Source organism: Ornithodoros turicata, chromosome 2 (genome assembly GCF_037126465.1).
Source record: "Ornithodoros turicata isolate Travis chromosome 2, ASM3712646v1, whole genome shotgun sequence".
Taxonomy (NCBI): Eukaryota; Metazoa; Arthropoda; class Arachnida; order Ixodida; family Argasidae; genus Ornithodoros; species Ornithodoros turicata.
Window position 1 is genome coordinate 139,528,950 of NC_088202.1, and position 15,498 is coordinate 139,544,447.

The following is a 15,498-nucleotide window of genomic DNA, read 5'->3' on the forward strand; positions in this document are numbered from 1 at the left end:
GTAGTACTTTTCAAGGCTGAGCACTTAGTACTCTACTCATCTGTACTCAGTAACATATCTTACATACTTTTTAAATATCTTGTATACAAGCCTGACTTGTATCCTTCCTGGGTAATTTCTTGTTCTATATTTTCTTCAGAGGCATATGGCTAAGCACCGGTCTTGAAATGAAATCTGCTTGATAGAAGCAGAAAGACGGGAACACTGACCACTGGACGGCATAGGCCCAAAAAAGTCTAATTTGACGGTACGGGAACTAAAATGTGCTAAAGAGAAGCGTATTTGACCAAGCCTGACAGCTGCTAGAATGACTTCCCTCCGTGTGTTCTTGTTCGTGGCTTCTAACCCACGTATCGCGGAAACGCTGTAAAAAATCTCATATCTATTCACAACACAAGCTTCGCGGGCTTGCTCGATGTGAAACGCACGCAAATTGTGGACCTTGAAACAGCAAAGCGCCGTTGCGTCAGAAAATAGGGTCAGATTCCGCAGCAGAAAGCACGCGCGCCTGCAATATTATTCCTAATCATATCCGATGCGATAGTTTTACACGGGATGTGCTATTCCTGTACCACAAAATAATGCAAGCTGACACAAACGCTAAGTCCGCAAAGTACAGTTAAACGAAACAAAGTGTACCGTACCAAGAGCTTCGAAACCGAAACTTTTTACACGGTCCTTCAAACAGGTGCTGCTAACACTGAGCAGTGACGCATCAGTGACGTAGTGCAAGGTTCTATGTAGGGGAAGAAAATGCGCATATCAGCTGCTTGTGTTGATGATGAAAATTATGTAAACATGTCAGAGACACGTATCGAAGTCGACTTTACACCTCAACCGGTGAGATTCCAGCTCTCAGTTCCTCAACAGTCAACTTGGGATGCGGTGAAAGACGCCGTACTGGCAGGCTGCGGAGCGTCCGAAGAATCCGTGAGGCTAACGTATGCTGATGATGAGGAAGAAAGGATTCAACTCTCGTCGGACCTAGAAATGCAGGAAGCGTTTCGTGTGGCTGCAAAGCAAGGAAACGTCCTAAAGATTCAAGTCGTAGAAACTTCCAATGTGGGTGGAGCCGCACCGAAAAAAGTATCCAGGTCGTATCGCGAGAAGGAGTCCGGGGAGTTCGTGTTTGTAAACGGCAGCGACGACGCCACTGTCCAGGCAAGTCAAACCGATAACGACGACACCCCGCCTGCCTGGTTCCGTAAATACGTAACCGCCCTTCGCGATCAACTAAGAGAAGAAGTCACCGAAGAGGTCTGCAGGCGACTAGCGTCCAACAAGGCCGACAAGTCGACGGACGTGCGGCCCACTGACAAGGCGTTGACGTACCGCGAAGGGGCAACATGTGGGAATTGTTTGGACCCTATTCAAGGCGTCTGCTACAAGTGCTGGGAGTGCCCAAACTTTGACCTCTGTGAGGCATGCGAGTCTTTGCCGAGCGTTCACGACGCGTCCCATTCGCTCTTGAAGATGCGCAAACAAATTGCCACGCAAGGGTACCGCCGCAAGCGACACAGCGTGGGCAGCCACAGGCCAATCCGCTCACCGAGCAGGCAGAGTGCCGGCAGGGAAATGAAGCAAGAGAAGAAAATTCAGAAACTAATGAAGAAACTCGAAAAGTACAACCTACGCGACGCGAACGTATACAGACAGGTGGCGCCGGGCACCGAGAAGTGCCTGAACCTCGAACCGTACGGCTGTGAGTTTGTGTGCGACGACACCATTCCAGACTGGACCCACGTCCAGCCTGGGACGCGGTTCACCAAACGCTGGAGGGTGCGCAACTCCGGGTACAAGTCGTGGGACAAGAGCGTCAGCTTCCAGTACCGCTGGGGTACCTTGGGCCTCATGCCCAGCGACACGGCCACGGAAGCCCCACCCGTAGCGTCCAACGAAGAGGGGACGCTCGAAATTCAGTTCACCGCACCGCTGGAACCGGGGCAGTACCAGACCCACTGGCGCATGTGCGGACCGGAAGGCTTCTTTGGTCACCGTCTGTGGTGCAACGTCATTGTTGATCCCGCACTAACTCTCGAGCCCCAGCTAAAGCACATGGCAAGTTTGAAGGTCGTCCAAGGGCCCGACGACGACACTGCACCGGAACAGGCGTCAAAGACGGACGACCTTTTACAGCTGAAGACGAAGATCGTCTCCCAGACCGCGACCCCGTACAACAGTCCCGCGGGCATGACTCCGCTCAAGTCGCCGGAAACCTCCGACGCCGAGGATGAGTCAAGTAAGGTTGGCGGATCTGAAATCTCCATCCTCGACATGCCCCTTCATCACGACACAGAAGAATCGGCCAGCGTTCTCAGCCTCAGCAGCGTGGACACGGAGGCGGACTTTGAAGTAGTGCCTCTGCCTCCGTGCTTCAACCTCAACATCCCCTTCACTGCTTCGGCTGCAGTGAAGCAAGATGCTGAACACGGGTCGGAAGGCGATGCAGCGCGGGTGTACGGCCTCGCACCGTCGTGCGAAGTTCTCTGCGAACCCAGCAAATCCGCCGAGTCTGCGTCGGACGTGCCTCAGGTCCCGCCGCGGAAGAGCACCTTACGTCCGAACATATACGACGATTCCCCGTCGGACAGCGACTCGGGACGTTCCAGCAGCGGAAGCGACAACACCATCCCGGTACGATGCAGCTTCACAGAGTCGGTAGAACAGCGGGCACAAAGTATGGAACTCGCCGAGAAGAAAGAGGAGAACAAAAAGGACGCGGCGGAGGAGGGAGAGGACACCTCCGCAGGAACGTCGCCCGGCAGCACGAAGAAACCCTTCTCCTCTCGAAAGACCTACAAGGTGGAAGGCGTCGGCGAGGCGCTGCCCGAGGCCTGGGTCAACGGAGCGCTCAGCGCGGCCGCTACGGTCTACAACACCGCAAAGACCGTCTTCTCCGGGATCCAGCAGCAGGACGGGCTCAGCTCTCCGCGGTGGATTCCCCCCGCGGGCCACAGGGCCGCAATCAGCCCCATGGAGAGGCTGCTCGAGATGGGGTTCGCGAACCGACAGCGCAACTCCGAGCTGCTGCGGAAGCACGACGGAGACGTCCAGCGCGTGGTCGAGGAGTTGGTCAGCAACGAGGGCAACTGGTTGCCTGCGCATGCGGAGGGACCGCCTTCTCCTCGTCCTTTCATGTGTTCCTTTGACTGAGGGGAAAAAAAAAAGAAAGCTTTCACCAGTGGTGGATGTGTGTACCATTTTTCGCGTTAGTCCACTTAGTTTTAAACTGCTTTAGTGACAGGTGCTATTTGCTGCATGCCCTAAACACGAGCCCTTCCTTACCCTAGAAACAAGCACCCCTTTTTGTTTAGTTTAGTTTAGTTTATCTTGCCCACACTAGGGAGAGGAGGTGTACCAGATCTTTTCTCTTACCTGCGATCTGACTTTTTTTTGTTTTGTTTTTCTCCATGAAGTTAATGGAAATCGTTGTTCGTTACTGAAACAGCACAATCGTAGAGCCTTTCCTGACTAACACCTCCATTTTTGTGGTTTCACTGGTAACGAGGCTAGTGCGGCATTCCAGTTTGTATCTGAGTTGTGAGACAAGCTGTAGAACACCGTTGTTTTATCCCTTTGACTGAGCACTGTATCTTGTAGGGATGGATGTACGGATGATGGGATATCCACGCTTGGTTTGCATTTTATTCTTAGAAATGTTGATGTGTAGGCTGGAGCAGCAATGTAGGTATGCACAATGTAACCTCTGGAAATAAAAACACATTTTAAATGGTCTGTTCTGTTCAGTGATAGACTGTGTTACGCTTGTTGTGAGAGGGGGGCGGCGCTACGTCTTTCGTTTTGTAATTGGTACAGTCCACGTTATCAGATCAGTACTTGTGAAGTAGGAACACACTAAAGATGCAACGGAAGCTCCAGTTTGGCAGCCGCAAATATTTTTAACGTTGCTGTTTACCTGGGAATTTAGGCAGTACGTGATGTAGCTGTTAAATATTTACCGGCATTCCAGTCTGAAGTGCAGTCTGCCATTCAACTGCACAAATGGCAGCCAAACCTCTGGGGGAGGGTGCAATATCTACTATTGCAATATTTTGTGCAAGGGCATACACAGCAGCGGTGACGGGCAAAGCTGACACGATTTGTCTCCAATAGTGAAACGCTTTAGTGACAGGCTTGCTGCATACTGGGGTATTTGTCAGACATATACCTAACGAGGTGTACAGCTCGTGTCGGAGTCAACTTGAACGTCATTGCAGCCTGCAAAGTTAGAAGAGGGCCACCCCGGGTGCGCCAATCAGAAAACGCCTTCATAACAAGGATCTTCCCTCTAACCGTAAACAGACGACCAAAGCGCCTTCGGCCATTTTTTTCTTCGAAGCACCAGCTGGGGCCGCAGGCAAGGAATGGCGTTTGATTTAACTCTGATGCAAGATGTGTTTAGAGCACAAGAACCAGAGGGGGTTCCCAAGAAAGTACTTTGTCTGCTTCATGTTTTGTGCTGCATGTCTTTTGCAGGTTTCGCCCTTTTTGGATGATGATGATGATGATTTTGATTCAAGTTTTTACGGCGTATTGACAACTAAGATCATCGTGCGCTGCAACAGTGATGAGGATGCGACTAGTTAAAAATACACAATGTATTTAGTTAAAACAGGGCGTGAATCATCACTGTAAAACTGCGAGAGGTTAAGAATTCTGATGTCTTTCAGGAAATTAAATACTGCGCTAAAATGAATAATAGCCTCATCACCCAACAAAAGAGGGTGGGTGAAGAGGTACCGAGTATTTGTAAAATTATCTGATATTATGTTTGCGCTGTCTGTTACATGACGGACATGAGATAAGGATATGTAGCACAGACATAGGTTTTTGAAGAAATACAGTGGGCATGGTAGCCAGAAAAATATTCTGGGGGGGTTCTATGGGGATTTTTACATGGGAGAGGAGGTGTTTTCCTCCCCCAAATGCACTATGCCGAAGGTACAATGTATAGCGGGTTGAACCCCCTAAGCCCCCCCCCCGGCTATGCCCATGATTCCTTTGCACAACTACTGCTCAACATAGCTTCTTCATGGTGAAATGACTGTTTTAAAAAAATGTTACAATTATGAGCAAAGATGTTGCCATGATTGGGACATTGCAATTTATTTCCTCGTGTGAAGCAACCCCCCCCCCCCCACACACACCAAACAGAACCAACAAAAAGACCGTAAAATGGGGAAGTCCGTCGTTTTCTCTTTAATTAATGCAACACAACATTTCCCAAAAATTAAATAAAAACTGTAGAATAATTACAAGCAAGGTAAAGGGGGGGCAGCAAGATCAATGGGACAATGGCAGCAAATACTAGGCCTATGTTACTGTTTGTTGGCTGTCAAGCACGGTAGGCTGTTGTTAATTTCAACGTTCGCAGTGATCTCTGCTTGAATCCAGTTGCACCCACAATCCTGTAGCTAACTGGAAGAACGAAAAACATCGTCTCTGTAACGTGCCGTGTGTGACTGTACAGTAAGTCCCGCAACAATGTGATTTCCGTGGAAATAAAGCAGAAAAATGTATTATCAAGGATGATGTGGAAAGCTTTACAAATGAAACACAAGAGGTGCAAGAGAGTCGTGTCGGACGGGAAGTTCCATTATCCGAGCTCGTATAAAGTTTCACTGCACCAAACACGTCCCACCGAGTGACAAGGTTTCGCCAAATCCGCTTGACAGCGTGTTTGCATAAGAAACGAGCGCGAATATTACCTGACTAGGTACGAAGCACAGATAGCAGGTTCCAAAGCTTGAATAATATTTGGAGAAAATTGTCAAAATTACTTTTAAGTAATGATTAGAAATGTGTAATACAGAAAAAAAAATTGTTGCACGGAATATTTATCTACCAGTACGGTAATTTCTTCCTCAATGCCCAGTATGTCCTGCTACTGTGTGTGCTCTGCTGCTATGGAGAAGTATGCAGGACAAGTTGCAACTACAGGTGATCTTGCCCAGACCACCAAGAGTGAACAGAGTAGCAAGCCGTTTGCTCAGGCAAACCTCTCCAGTAACCCTATAATCAAACAAACCAAGAGGATAGGAAAAGCAATTCTTTCTGTGTTTCGGTAGGTTGCAATCCCAATGTAAATTCTGCATGTAAGGATCCCATTCGACTGCTGTATGGTTAATACTGCTGTAGGAAGGCACAATTTCTGTACAAATCAGTGCATAACTGATGCACATGTCAAATATATGGAGCATCATTGCATAATAGGACCACGACACAATTGGCATTTGCCTCCGCAGATGATGAGATAACTGGTGGCAGTACGCAAACAGCCTTTATCACAGCACAATTGTCCTCTCCAACAGATGCTACACAATCAATGAATGACTGTAGACTTTTGAGCTTCTTTTATGTTACTGAAATAAAAACTTGGTGGGTACTCTTCATTTGTTGACTGTTTCCCCAATTTGGTCTTTAAAAATAAACAATTTTTTGGCCTTTTTTTTAAATTTTATATGTGACACATACACTCACAGGCAACCATGACCAAAATCCCTCCTGGACTTCTCAACTGGAGGCACAACTTACATACACAACGCTCGCACGTTAAGCCTAATCCTTGCCATGCTTTGTAAAACTATAGAACATGTACACTGCCATCAACCACTGAGACATTGTGGCGAACTCAACTCCTTTTCGTGTCCGGTTGCAACACATTGGGGTGTCACACTGTCAACCCACCTATCCTCTCTCTTAATACTAAACCAGAATTCCAGTTTAATGCTCATGTAATGTAATGCTCATGTGTTCCAACGTTTATGAAATGTGCTATGCATCTCCTAGATGCATGAGCAAAGCATGTACTCGAGTTTATTTCCTTCAGCTAACAAACTTGCCCTCGACAAGTTCACCCAAAGTGTTTTCAAAGCCGCTTTTGCACTGTACCCTCAGGGTTATGGGTAAAGCCTATCCAGACAAAAAGCCACTTGCTTTAGTTAACTGCTACAGACAGAGGATGTGAAACCTGGAAAACAGAGTCCACTTGTGGTGAATCACCAGGACCTAGCGTACACACCTCTTTCCGCGAGAGATTTTTCTTTTCCCTAAATGTAGAGAAAAAGACCAGGATGAAGGTTACTACGGCGGATCGTAGAGCTTGTGGTATACAGAGCTCCCATGATGACAAGAATTTGCAGATTAAATACCAAAATTACGGCCAGATTGTGTTACTCTGCCTTCTCTGAGTGAGCTTCAAAAGTGTCGAGCGATTCAAAAGCGATAGAAAGTCAAAAAGGACGTAAGTTGGATGTGTAGTTTGAAAAGCAGACTTTCCTCGATGTCCGCTTTTCTTGCCCCACACCAAACTTCCTTCGAAAGACACGGGCCTACCTACGGGGCATTCGGACGCAGCACGCACCAAATGCCCCGTAACGGACCGCCCGAAACCGCTCTTCACCACGTCCGCCGCGGACGAGTTACGTCAGCTTTAACAAGAGCCCACCGTACTGTCGCCTCAAAAAAAAAAAGAAAAAAAAAGAAAAGCACAACCGGGAAAGCCACACACCCTGTAGCTGCCTCATTCAATTTCCAGAAAAGCCAACTACTACACAGAAAAAAGACACAATCAGTATCAAGAGAACCAACCACTGTATTCTAAACTGTCACTTCGGGCAAGCTGTTTGCACGAATTTCCTTAAAAACAATACATGTGCCGCACATGCAGAGAGAGGGAGAGAGTAGGGGGGCGACGAGATGTCCTCGCGGATACAAAAATTAAAAATGAGCCAAAAGGAGATGACAGCAGCATCGCGCCTTTATCACAGAATGGCACACCCGTCCCGTTTGCATTCATTGCATTTTTTTTCATTTTTTTTTTCAGAGGGGGTGCCAAAAACAATGTTGAAAAAAAAAAAAAAAAAAAAGGGGACGAGAAAGAGGAGGAGGGTACCTAAAAGAGGGCAAAAAAAAAAAAAAAAAGCAAGGGAGCACAGTGGCCTTTGAACCTTTTGTCCCGTCACGGCGGCTAACCACGCGCTTGCGGGTCAAGCCGTACGTGGCTCGAGGTTAGCAGTTCATAATGGCTTTTTTCAACAATTCTCGAAACTGTCCGTCCATAATTCCACCCTCTCCATCCACACCCAGCACGAGTGAGCGCCACAATTTTTTTTTTTTTTTTTGCGTGTGGGGCCCGCTTCGGCGGGAAGGAAGCAGCACTTTCGCCGAGACGAACGAACTGCCGCAGGGCCGAGGGGTTCTCTTCGGCGCTGGTGCTCCGCAGGACGTCCGTGCAGGCTTTAGGCAAGGTAGTTGTAAGTGTCCTTCTGTCCTTCGGCTCTTTCCAAATATTCTTTCTCTATTAAGATGTCTATGCATTTCTGCAAGGAGAAAGGGGGTGCCTTAAAAAAAATAAAAATAAAAAAAATAAAAAAGACGCTCGCTGAAACGCACCTTTATTACAGGAACTCTAGGCTTGAACCTCGACGACAGCTGGTTTAGGACTTCGGCGAGCAGCTGCTGGTGCTTGAGGGTCTTGCGCATTTTCATGATCCTTACAATAGCAGCCTGAAAAAAAAACAAAAAAACGAGGTATCGGAATGACGGAGCGTCGGCAGGCACATTTTATGCCTGCACACCTGCTTTAGAGCAAAAAAAAAAAAAAAAAGAAAATGCTCTTGAAGCTGTAAGACAGTCTTTATCTTTGAAGAGTAGGCAACGAAGACGATCGCGTTCCACAATGTGCAACTTTTTAGTGAACGCGAATGATGATAGCCAGAAAGATGTGAGGTGCATGTACACATGCAGGTTGCTGCTGCAGCAAATGCTACAATCCAGAAGCTCACTTATAGTTAGAGACTTAAGTTTTAGGGATTTAGGGATAGATTAGGAGATGAAGTTTAGGGAAGATGAGGGATTTTAACCCGATTCTTCCCCGAATTGAAGGTTGCCTCTTTAGGGTGAAACTCGATCTTTACCCCGCCAATTGCCCTCACTGAAACATCTGTAGGAACGAACACCAGTTTGTTTGGCAACAAACACAATTACATCACCGTTTGTACCAAACCAGTACGATAGTAATAGAGTAACAGGGCCCCGATTCCTCCCCAAATTTTGCATACTGGAAGTTTTTCCCACCCGAATTTGCACGAATTTAGAACGCACGTTTATCTCCCCAATTTTTACCACCCCGAAGTTGGAAAAAAAAAAATTTCCCGAAAACTTCAGGCTCTACTTACAGTAGTTCCACATTTGACAGCAAATGTGCCCAATTTCCCAGTATGTGTATCTGACATCTTTCATGGCGTGAAAGGTGAAGTTGGACGTTACAATGAAATTCGGGGTCATACGTATCCGACCCAACTTCATGCCGACGGTGCAACCCGACGAGGCACGAAGCGTTTCCCAACGTGCACACACCTGAATGAGAAGTTTGCGGTCTTCCTCAATGTGTTTGTGCGTCGCTTCTTGTTCCACCTTCATCTCAGCCTTCATGGGCACATTGATGTTCACTCGAAGCTTCTTGTTCTTGTAGCCCTCATAGAGGCTCACTTCAGAATCTGGCCGCAGGTCAGACTCCTCGTCGGGACACGTCAGAAGCTTTGATTTCAGCAAGATCTGCAACACCTGCAGAAGCACATCCTGCAAGAGAAGATGTTTCTACATATTTACATTGACTAAAAAAATAGAGAATAAAAAATAGAGAATCTACTTAAATCTCATGATTCTAAACGCAGTAGAGAACGCAGTTATTTTAACTCCGCTTCTTGTAGAAATCCGGTTATTGTAAACACAAACACCGGTCCAGAATGAATTGTTACATCTTCTGTGGCTTATTGCGCTGCAGATATAGTAAACCACAACACTACAGGATACCGGTTCAGTAAAAATTATTTGGCATGGTCACTGGTGTGAGAGCAGGAGATCAAAAAAAAAAAAAAAACTCTGTTTAGTAGTGGCCCCGTGTGCTCCATAGTAGCTACCATTTCAATGCTACTGCCCTCAATTGCTTCAGTGGCACCTCCGTGCATTTGTGTTGCTTGTGTTGCTCGTGTCACTTGTGCTGTGTGGTCTGCACATGTTTCACACATGTCTGTTTCATACATGTCTGCAGACATGAAACATGTTTCATGTGTCAAGAATGTAGGAGCAGCGCGTGTATGACAGCATGTCACATCCTTATTGAAAGCGGACTGTTTTAATGCTCGTACAGAAACAAGTTTGCTCAAACTGGCTGACGTAAAAGAAACGGTTGTGCTACGAAGCAAATTTCTATTATACCAGCTTTTTACTCACATATGAGTGATTTTTGCCACCACTCTGGTTCTTGCTCTGGGCCCAAGAAGCCCCCAATTTCCATTTCGCCGCTTTTTTTGTACCCTTTAAGGGGATTTTAAAGGATTTTGCTCCTCGTACTATATAACAAAACTCCTGATATGTAGTAAATCTACGGCTTGGTGCTGAACAGCTTGCTAAGGGCCTTTGGGTGCTACAGCATGTTTCATGTAAATTAACTTCTACTTCATGTAAAAGCTTCCACTTATTCCGGCTATGTTAGCCATACATTGCACCTGTACACAACAGAGCAATTGCGTAGGGCTGCTTGATTCCCTCACAAAGATCTTAGCATATGAAAACGCGGTAAAACGTTAAGAGACCATTTACATTCATGCTTCCCATTGCCACAAGCTCGATAAAGTCCGCCCTTTCATGTTGACCACCAGGGGTGGCGCAACGTCCTGAATTCAGAGGGACCCCAGGTCCCAACCGACGGCCCCTTCCATCCCCCACTGCCATCCGATGTGAGCTCTACCTCATCAATCGACAAGGTGTTGACCGTGTTGATGAGACAACACTCTGGCACCTCACCTCCGTGGGCATTTTGCGCCCCCCATTCACAAATTCAGGGGGTCTACAGTAACTCCCGTTAACCACATACCCCCTTTAGGTTAAAGGAATACCCATGTCGTATATACAGTTAAACTTTGATGTAACAAAGCCAAAACAAAACGCAGCAATACTTATTTACATCGGGCATACTTGGCTCTGCAATGCATAATGCTATTCAGTGTACCTTCATAGCTTCGTCAGGGAAACTTTATTACGCTGAGTATATTCACAGCGAGGCTTCACTACATTGAGACGAAAGATACACTGATATCACTGCTTCAAAGGTTCAAGGAAACTTTGTTACGCAGGACATGAGCAACAAAACCGCTATCTTAGACTTAGTAAAAAAAAAAAAAAATAAAGGATTGATTCAAAGGCGGGAAAATGGCAGGTTTCTTAAGTACATGTTTGCCTTATAGTTAGAGCCCGAAGTTTCAGGGTTTAACCCGTTCCTTCCTCGAATTTGCACCCCCGAAATGAAGGTGGCCTCTTTAGGGTGAAACACGATTTTTGCCCGGCAAACTGCCCTCACTGAAACATCTGTAGGAATGCACACCAGCTTGTATGGCAGCAAACGCAATTATATCATCGTTTGTACCAAAACCACGACAGTTCGTTCGAGACCAATTTCTCCCCAAATTTAGCATGCCGGAAGTTTTTCCACTCGAATTCATAGCACATGTTGGTTTACCCAATTTTTAACCCCCGAATTGGGGAAAACATATTTCCCGAAGACTGCAGGTTCTACACATAGTGAGCAATCTAGCGCACCACACACAGTTCATGCTACTTTCAAGGGCAAAACTTACAAAAACGAGAAAACCTTACCATTTTGATTGCAGTGCCTTCCTGCAGCTGTTGCACAGTGAACGATAGCTCTATGTTATACTGCAGCAACACAGCCATCTGGAACGTAGATGCCTGCACCGAAAACCGCAGAACCATTCCAGAAACAACCACGAAGCGTAACAGCAACAGAGCAGTGAAATGGGTGTATCTCGTTCGAAACCATTAAAAGTACAGTAGAACCCCTTTGTAGTAAACTCTCTGTGACCATGATGAAATTTTACTAGATCAGGAGTTGTATTATATCAGGTGTGCCATTGAATGTATGGGATTCTATCGGGACCGCAGTTCTCGTTTACTATAAGCACAGTTTTACTACAAGGGGAGTTACTATAAAGAGGTTCTACTGTAATCTTTCAAAAATCAACGCGTAAGTACCCACTGTTAAAAATATATCTCCCAGAATATATGCTTAAAAATCAACGCATCAAAATAATCGCAGAAATATCCCCATTTAAATAAAAACGCTAAGGAGTCCACGGTTAAGAATATATTGTTAAAAATAAGTCGTTTCAGAATCCCCCCAAATCCACCCTACAGTTGCTAGAGTCACGTGGTATGGCCCAAATCAAGGTGAACTGCCCCCCCCCCCCCAAGCAAGCGGCTTAAACTAACCTCACAGGACCAAAGTAGCCTAAACTATCCCAAACTAACCTAACCCAACCTAACCTAACATAACCTGATCTAACCCGGCGCAAATTGCAATCAGTCTGCCTCCGTGCTAGATAGTAGAGGGGATTTTGAAACAGTTTATTTTTAACGGTGGATTATTAAACGGTGATCTCTAAGCGGGGATAGTAATCGGTTTTATTTTAGGAGATATATTTTTAACCGTGTATTTCTTCTGCGGAATATTCTTGAGCGTTTATTCTAAATGGTGGATTTCAGGGACCCCCCCAGCGAAATAATGGCTGACCTGCAGTGTATATCGATTTCTGCTGAAGCAATTCGCAATGAGCTCTCCCTTGGACATATTGTAGAGCCAGTGCAGCTTGCGTCCACTGTGTTGGCTACTGTAGAACACCGTAAACCGCTGTACGCTCCTTTCCAGCTGAAACAAAGCACGAATGTCGCAAACACTGTGCGGGACTACGACATGCAGCACTTGGAAAACGGACTCACGGCTTGCGGCAACGCAAAAGTGAACGACTGCTGGAAAGGCCAGGAACCCGAGCTGAGGACTTGTATGCTGAAGTCCACTGAACGCGGAAGAATTGTAAAGGAAAGCTCATCAGCAAAGATTTAAAGGCAGGTACCATAAGACATAGTTAGGGCCTGACTTTTTAGGGTTAAACCCGTATCTGCCCAAGTTTGATAACATTGCTAAACATTAGTTCCATGTTAAGACAAATTTTTATTAAACAAAAAAATTTTTTTTTTAAAAATCACCCGAATTCCTGACGACAGAATATGCCGTAACGGGATCTAACCTGAATACACCCGAATTTTCGAATGAAAAATATCACCCGATATTTACCCCCCGAATATGGCCAAAAATAAAACCCGAAAAAGTCAGGCCCTAAGTATAATGCACCTCTCTTGAGCTTTTGTCCTAACCTAACCTGCTGCGAATATGATGGACTGCAATGATCATAATATTACGGTTACACCTAGGCTGCTGCTGAAGAACAGTAAAGCAGAATTAAACATGCGTCAGTATCTTTTGAATTATCTTTTAAAAGATATTGGTAAGTTCTGTTCTTGTGTGACGTGAAAAACAATGAATGTATCCCAAGACAAGGCTTGAAGCTGCAGCTCTGACGTGGCTCCAGGAATATGGAAAACATACGCATGTAAATAACAATAATAATATCACTGACCATTATAATATCACAGTAAAAAAAATCGCAATATAAAAACATATTTCTATCTTTGCAATGCCACTGGTGCTTACAGGGTAGGCAGAAAATGAAAAAAAAAGAAAAAAAAAGAGGGGAGACGACACAGAACGAAATGCAATAAATCCATAAAAAGACAAGACCCAGATATAAACAATTTTTGCAAACAGCATTAAGCCTCTGTACTGCGGTTACTACAATGACAATAAAACCTGGAACGACATGAACGAAGAAGGTACTGCTACATACAGCCAAGCTCCTCTCTCGAGTTTTCCATGTGTTTCCTGAACTGTTCATTCAGGTCCTTGCTAACTCCAATGTCCTGAAACATCCTCTGCAGCTTGGAAGTGTATTCAAAACCACAGGCTTGCTGCATTCCAAACAAAGAGGAAATACACGTCAGCTTAGAAAAACTACTTAGAAACAGCCCTAAAATGGACTGAATTCTTTATCGAATGAAGAAAACTAACATTTTTTCTGAAAGCCTTTGTTTAAAGTAGTTACAGCAATTCAAGAAAGCATGCTACATGCAACGTTTGTTTGAGTTTTTTTTTTCACTCCTTTTTTTTTCCAAACCGCGAAGTTAAAATAGGATTTCATACTAGAGGCAGTAAAACAGGGTAAAATCTGATGAACACTTGGTGGGGAACGCAATAGATGGTAGCAGTCAGTGCAACGTATTTAGAGTTCACCCGTGTTTAGTCGCTTTAGTCTTTTGCACTTTGGAAAGTTTGCTTTTTGGGGATTCCCGGGTTTTATACAAAGTGACATTATTGCACATCATAATAGTAAGAGCAGGTTTTATCATGTTTAACCTCAAAACACAACGCACTGCTCGTAGTTCAGTACACGCCAATTTGCTAATATGTTGTCACAATAAGAGACACTGCCGATACAGTTGCGGACTCTGCAGAAGTGGCAAATGTTGACGTTTGTCTTCTCATTGCCCATGTTCACATCCAAAATAAGTACAGCCTGAAGTTTCAGGGTTTTACCCTATTCTTCCCCGAATTTGCGTCCCGAATTGAAGGTTGCCTCCTTAGGGTATAACCCGATTTTTACCCGACAAATTGCCCTCTCTGGCATATCTGTAGGAATGCACCAACTTACTTGTTTTGTAGAAAAAATGCAGTTACATCACCGTTTGTACCAAACCGCTACAGTTAAGCTTTGAATAACTGAGCCCTACTTCTCACCGATTTTAGCGTAATGGAAGATTTTTTTCACCCGAATTCGCACGAATTTAGTGCACATCTTTATTCACCCCATTTTTACCCCCCCGAATTTAGAAAAAAATATTTCCCGAAAACCTCAGGCTCTAAAAATAACTGCAGTGAGGTCGCCCCCCACTTGATGCCGAGAAGGATGCATGAACTTTTATTGCCAGTATCCCGTGTGCTCACATTCTGCTTTAGATGTGCACTGCCAGTACACACGTTGGAGCTGTTGATCACACACGCGTGTGAGGTTTGCTTCCCTGCTGCAATCCTTCTGGCAAAGCAGGCCTGCACATTCAGACCTCAATCCCACTATATTTGTGACAGCCCTCCACTTATTACGCGACATGCGGTCCAAAGCAAGCCATTGCATCAGGAAATGGTCAAAAATACTGAACATGGCAATGCACTGGTATTATACAGTCGCCGACCGATTTTTCGGACTCCTATTTTTCGGACATGCTCGATTATTCGGACTCGTTCGCGGAACGGCCGCGGGTTCCATAGAGGTGATGTATAAGAACGTCCAAAATTTCGGACGCCGTGCAGCTCTGTCGCTCGATATTTCGGACTCTGTTTGCCAAACCCGCGAATTTCTCTCATGGGGTAACGGAAAACATTGGTACCATCTGAAATTTGCATCAAATGAAATCAACCAACTAAAATATTGAAGAAAAAAAAAAGGCAGTGATGATTGTTGATTTTCCATTCCTCTGATTAGAAGAGGTCTGTCGTAGGCGTAGCGCTTTTGCGTCTTCGTTTTTGGC

General features: G+C 45.4%; 2 protein-coding genes across 2 annotated transcripts in view; one reads left to right on the forward strand and one right to left on the reverse strand.

The window, feature by feature from the left end:
- The first annotated feature begins 716 nt into the window (after nucleotides 1-716).
- Nucleotides 717-3,735, forward strand: LOC135386225 (next to BRCA1 gene 1 protein-like). Its single transcript, XM_064616039.1, has one exon. The coding sequence runs from the start codon at nucleotides 754-756 to the stop codon at nucleotides 3,151-3,153; it is 2,400 nt and encodes a 799-aa protein (XP_064472109.1). The 5' UTR covers nucleotides 717-753; the 3' UTR covers nucleotides 3,154-3,735.
- A 1,443-nt stretch (nucleotides 3,736-5,178) lies between these two features.
- LOC135386226 (cullin-1-like) overlaps nucleotides 5,179-15,498 on the reverse strand; it is a 31,389-nt gene continuing 21,069 nt past the window's right edge. Inside the window, exons 14-20 of the mRNA XM_064616040.1 lie at nucleotides 13,764-13,884; nucleotides 12,799-12,875; nucleotides 12,593-12,727; nucleotides 11,659-11,751; nucleotides 9,361-9,582; nucleotides 8,395-8,508; nucleotides 5,179-8,321 (exon numbers count right to left, since the gene is read on the reverse strand). Of these exons, the coding sequence (XP_064472110.1) occupies nucleotides 8,241-8,321; nucleotides 8,395-8,508; nucleotides 9,361-9,582; nucleotides 11,659-11,751; nucleotides 12,593-12,727; nucleotides 12,799-12,875; nucleotides 13,764-13,884 (843 nt within the window). The 3' untranslated portion in view covers nucleotides 5,179-8,240. The remainder of the gene's footprint in view (nucleotides 8,322-8,394; nucleotides 8,509-9,360; nucleotides 9,583-11,658; nucleotides 11,752-12,592; nucleotides 12,728-12,798; nucleotides 12,876-13,763; nucleotides 13,885-15,498) is intronic.

Coding starts and splice junctions, on each gene's coding strand:
- LOC135386225 (XM_064616039.1), top strand. CDS start 754: ATGCGCATATCAGCTGCTTGTGTTGATGATGAAAATTATGTAAACATG.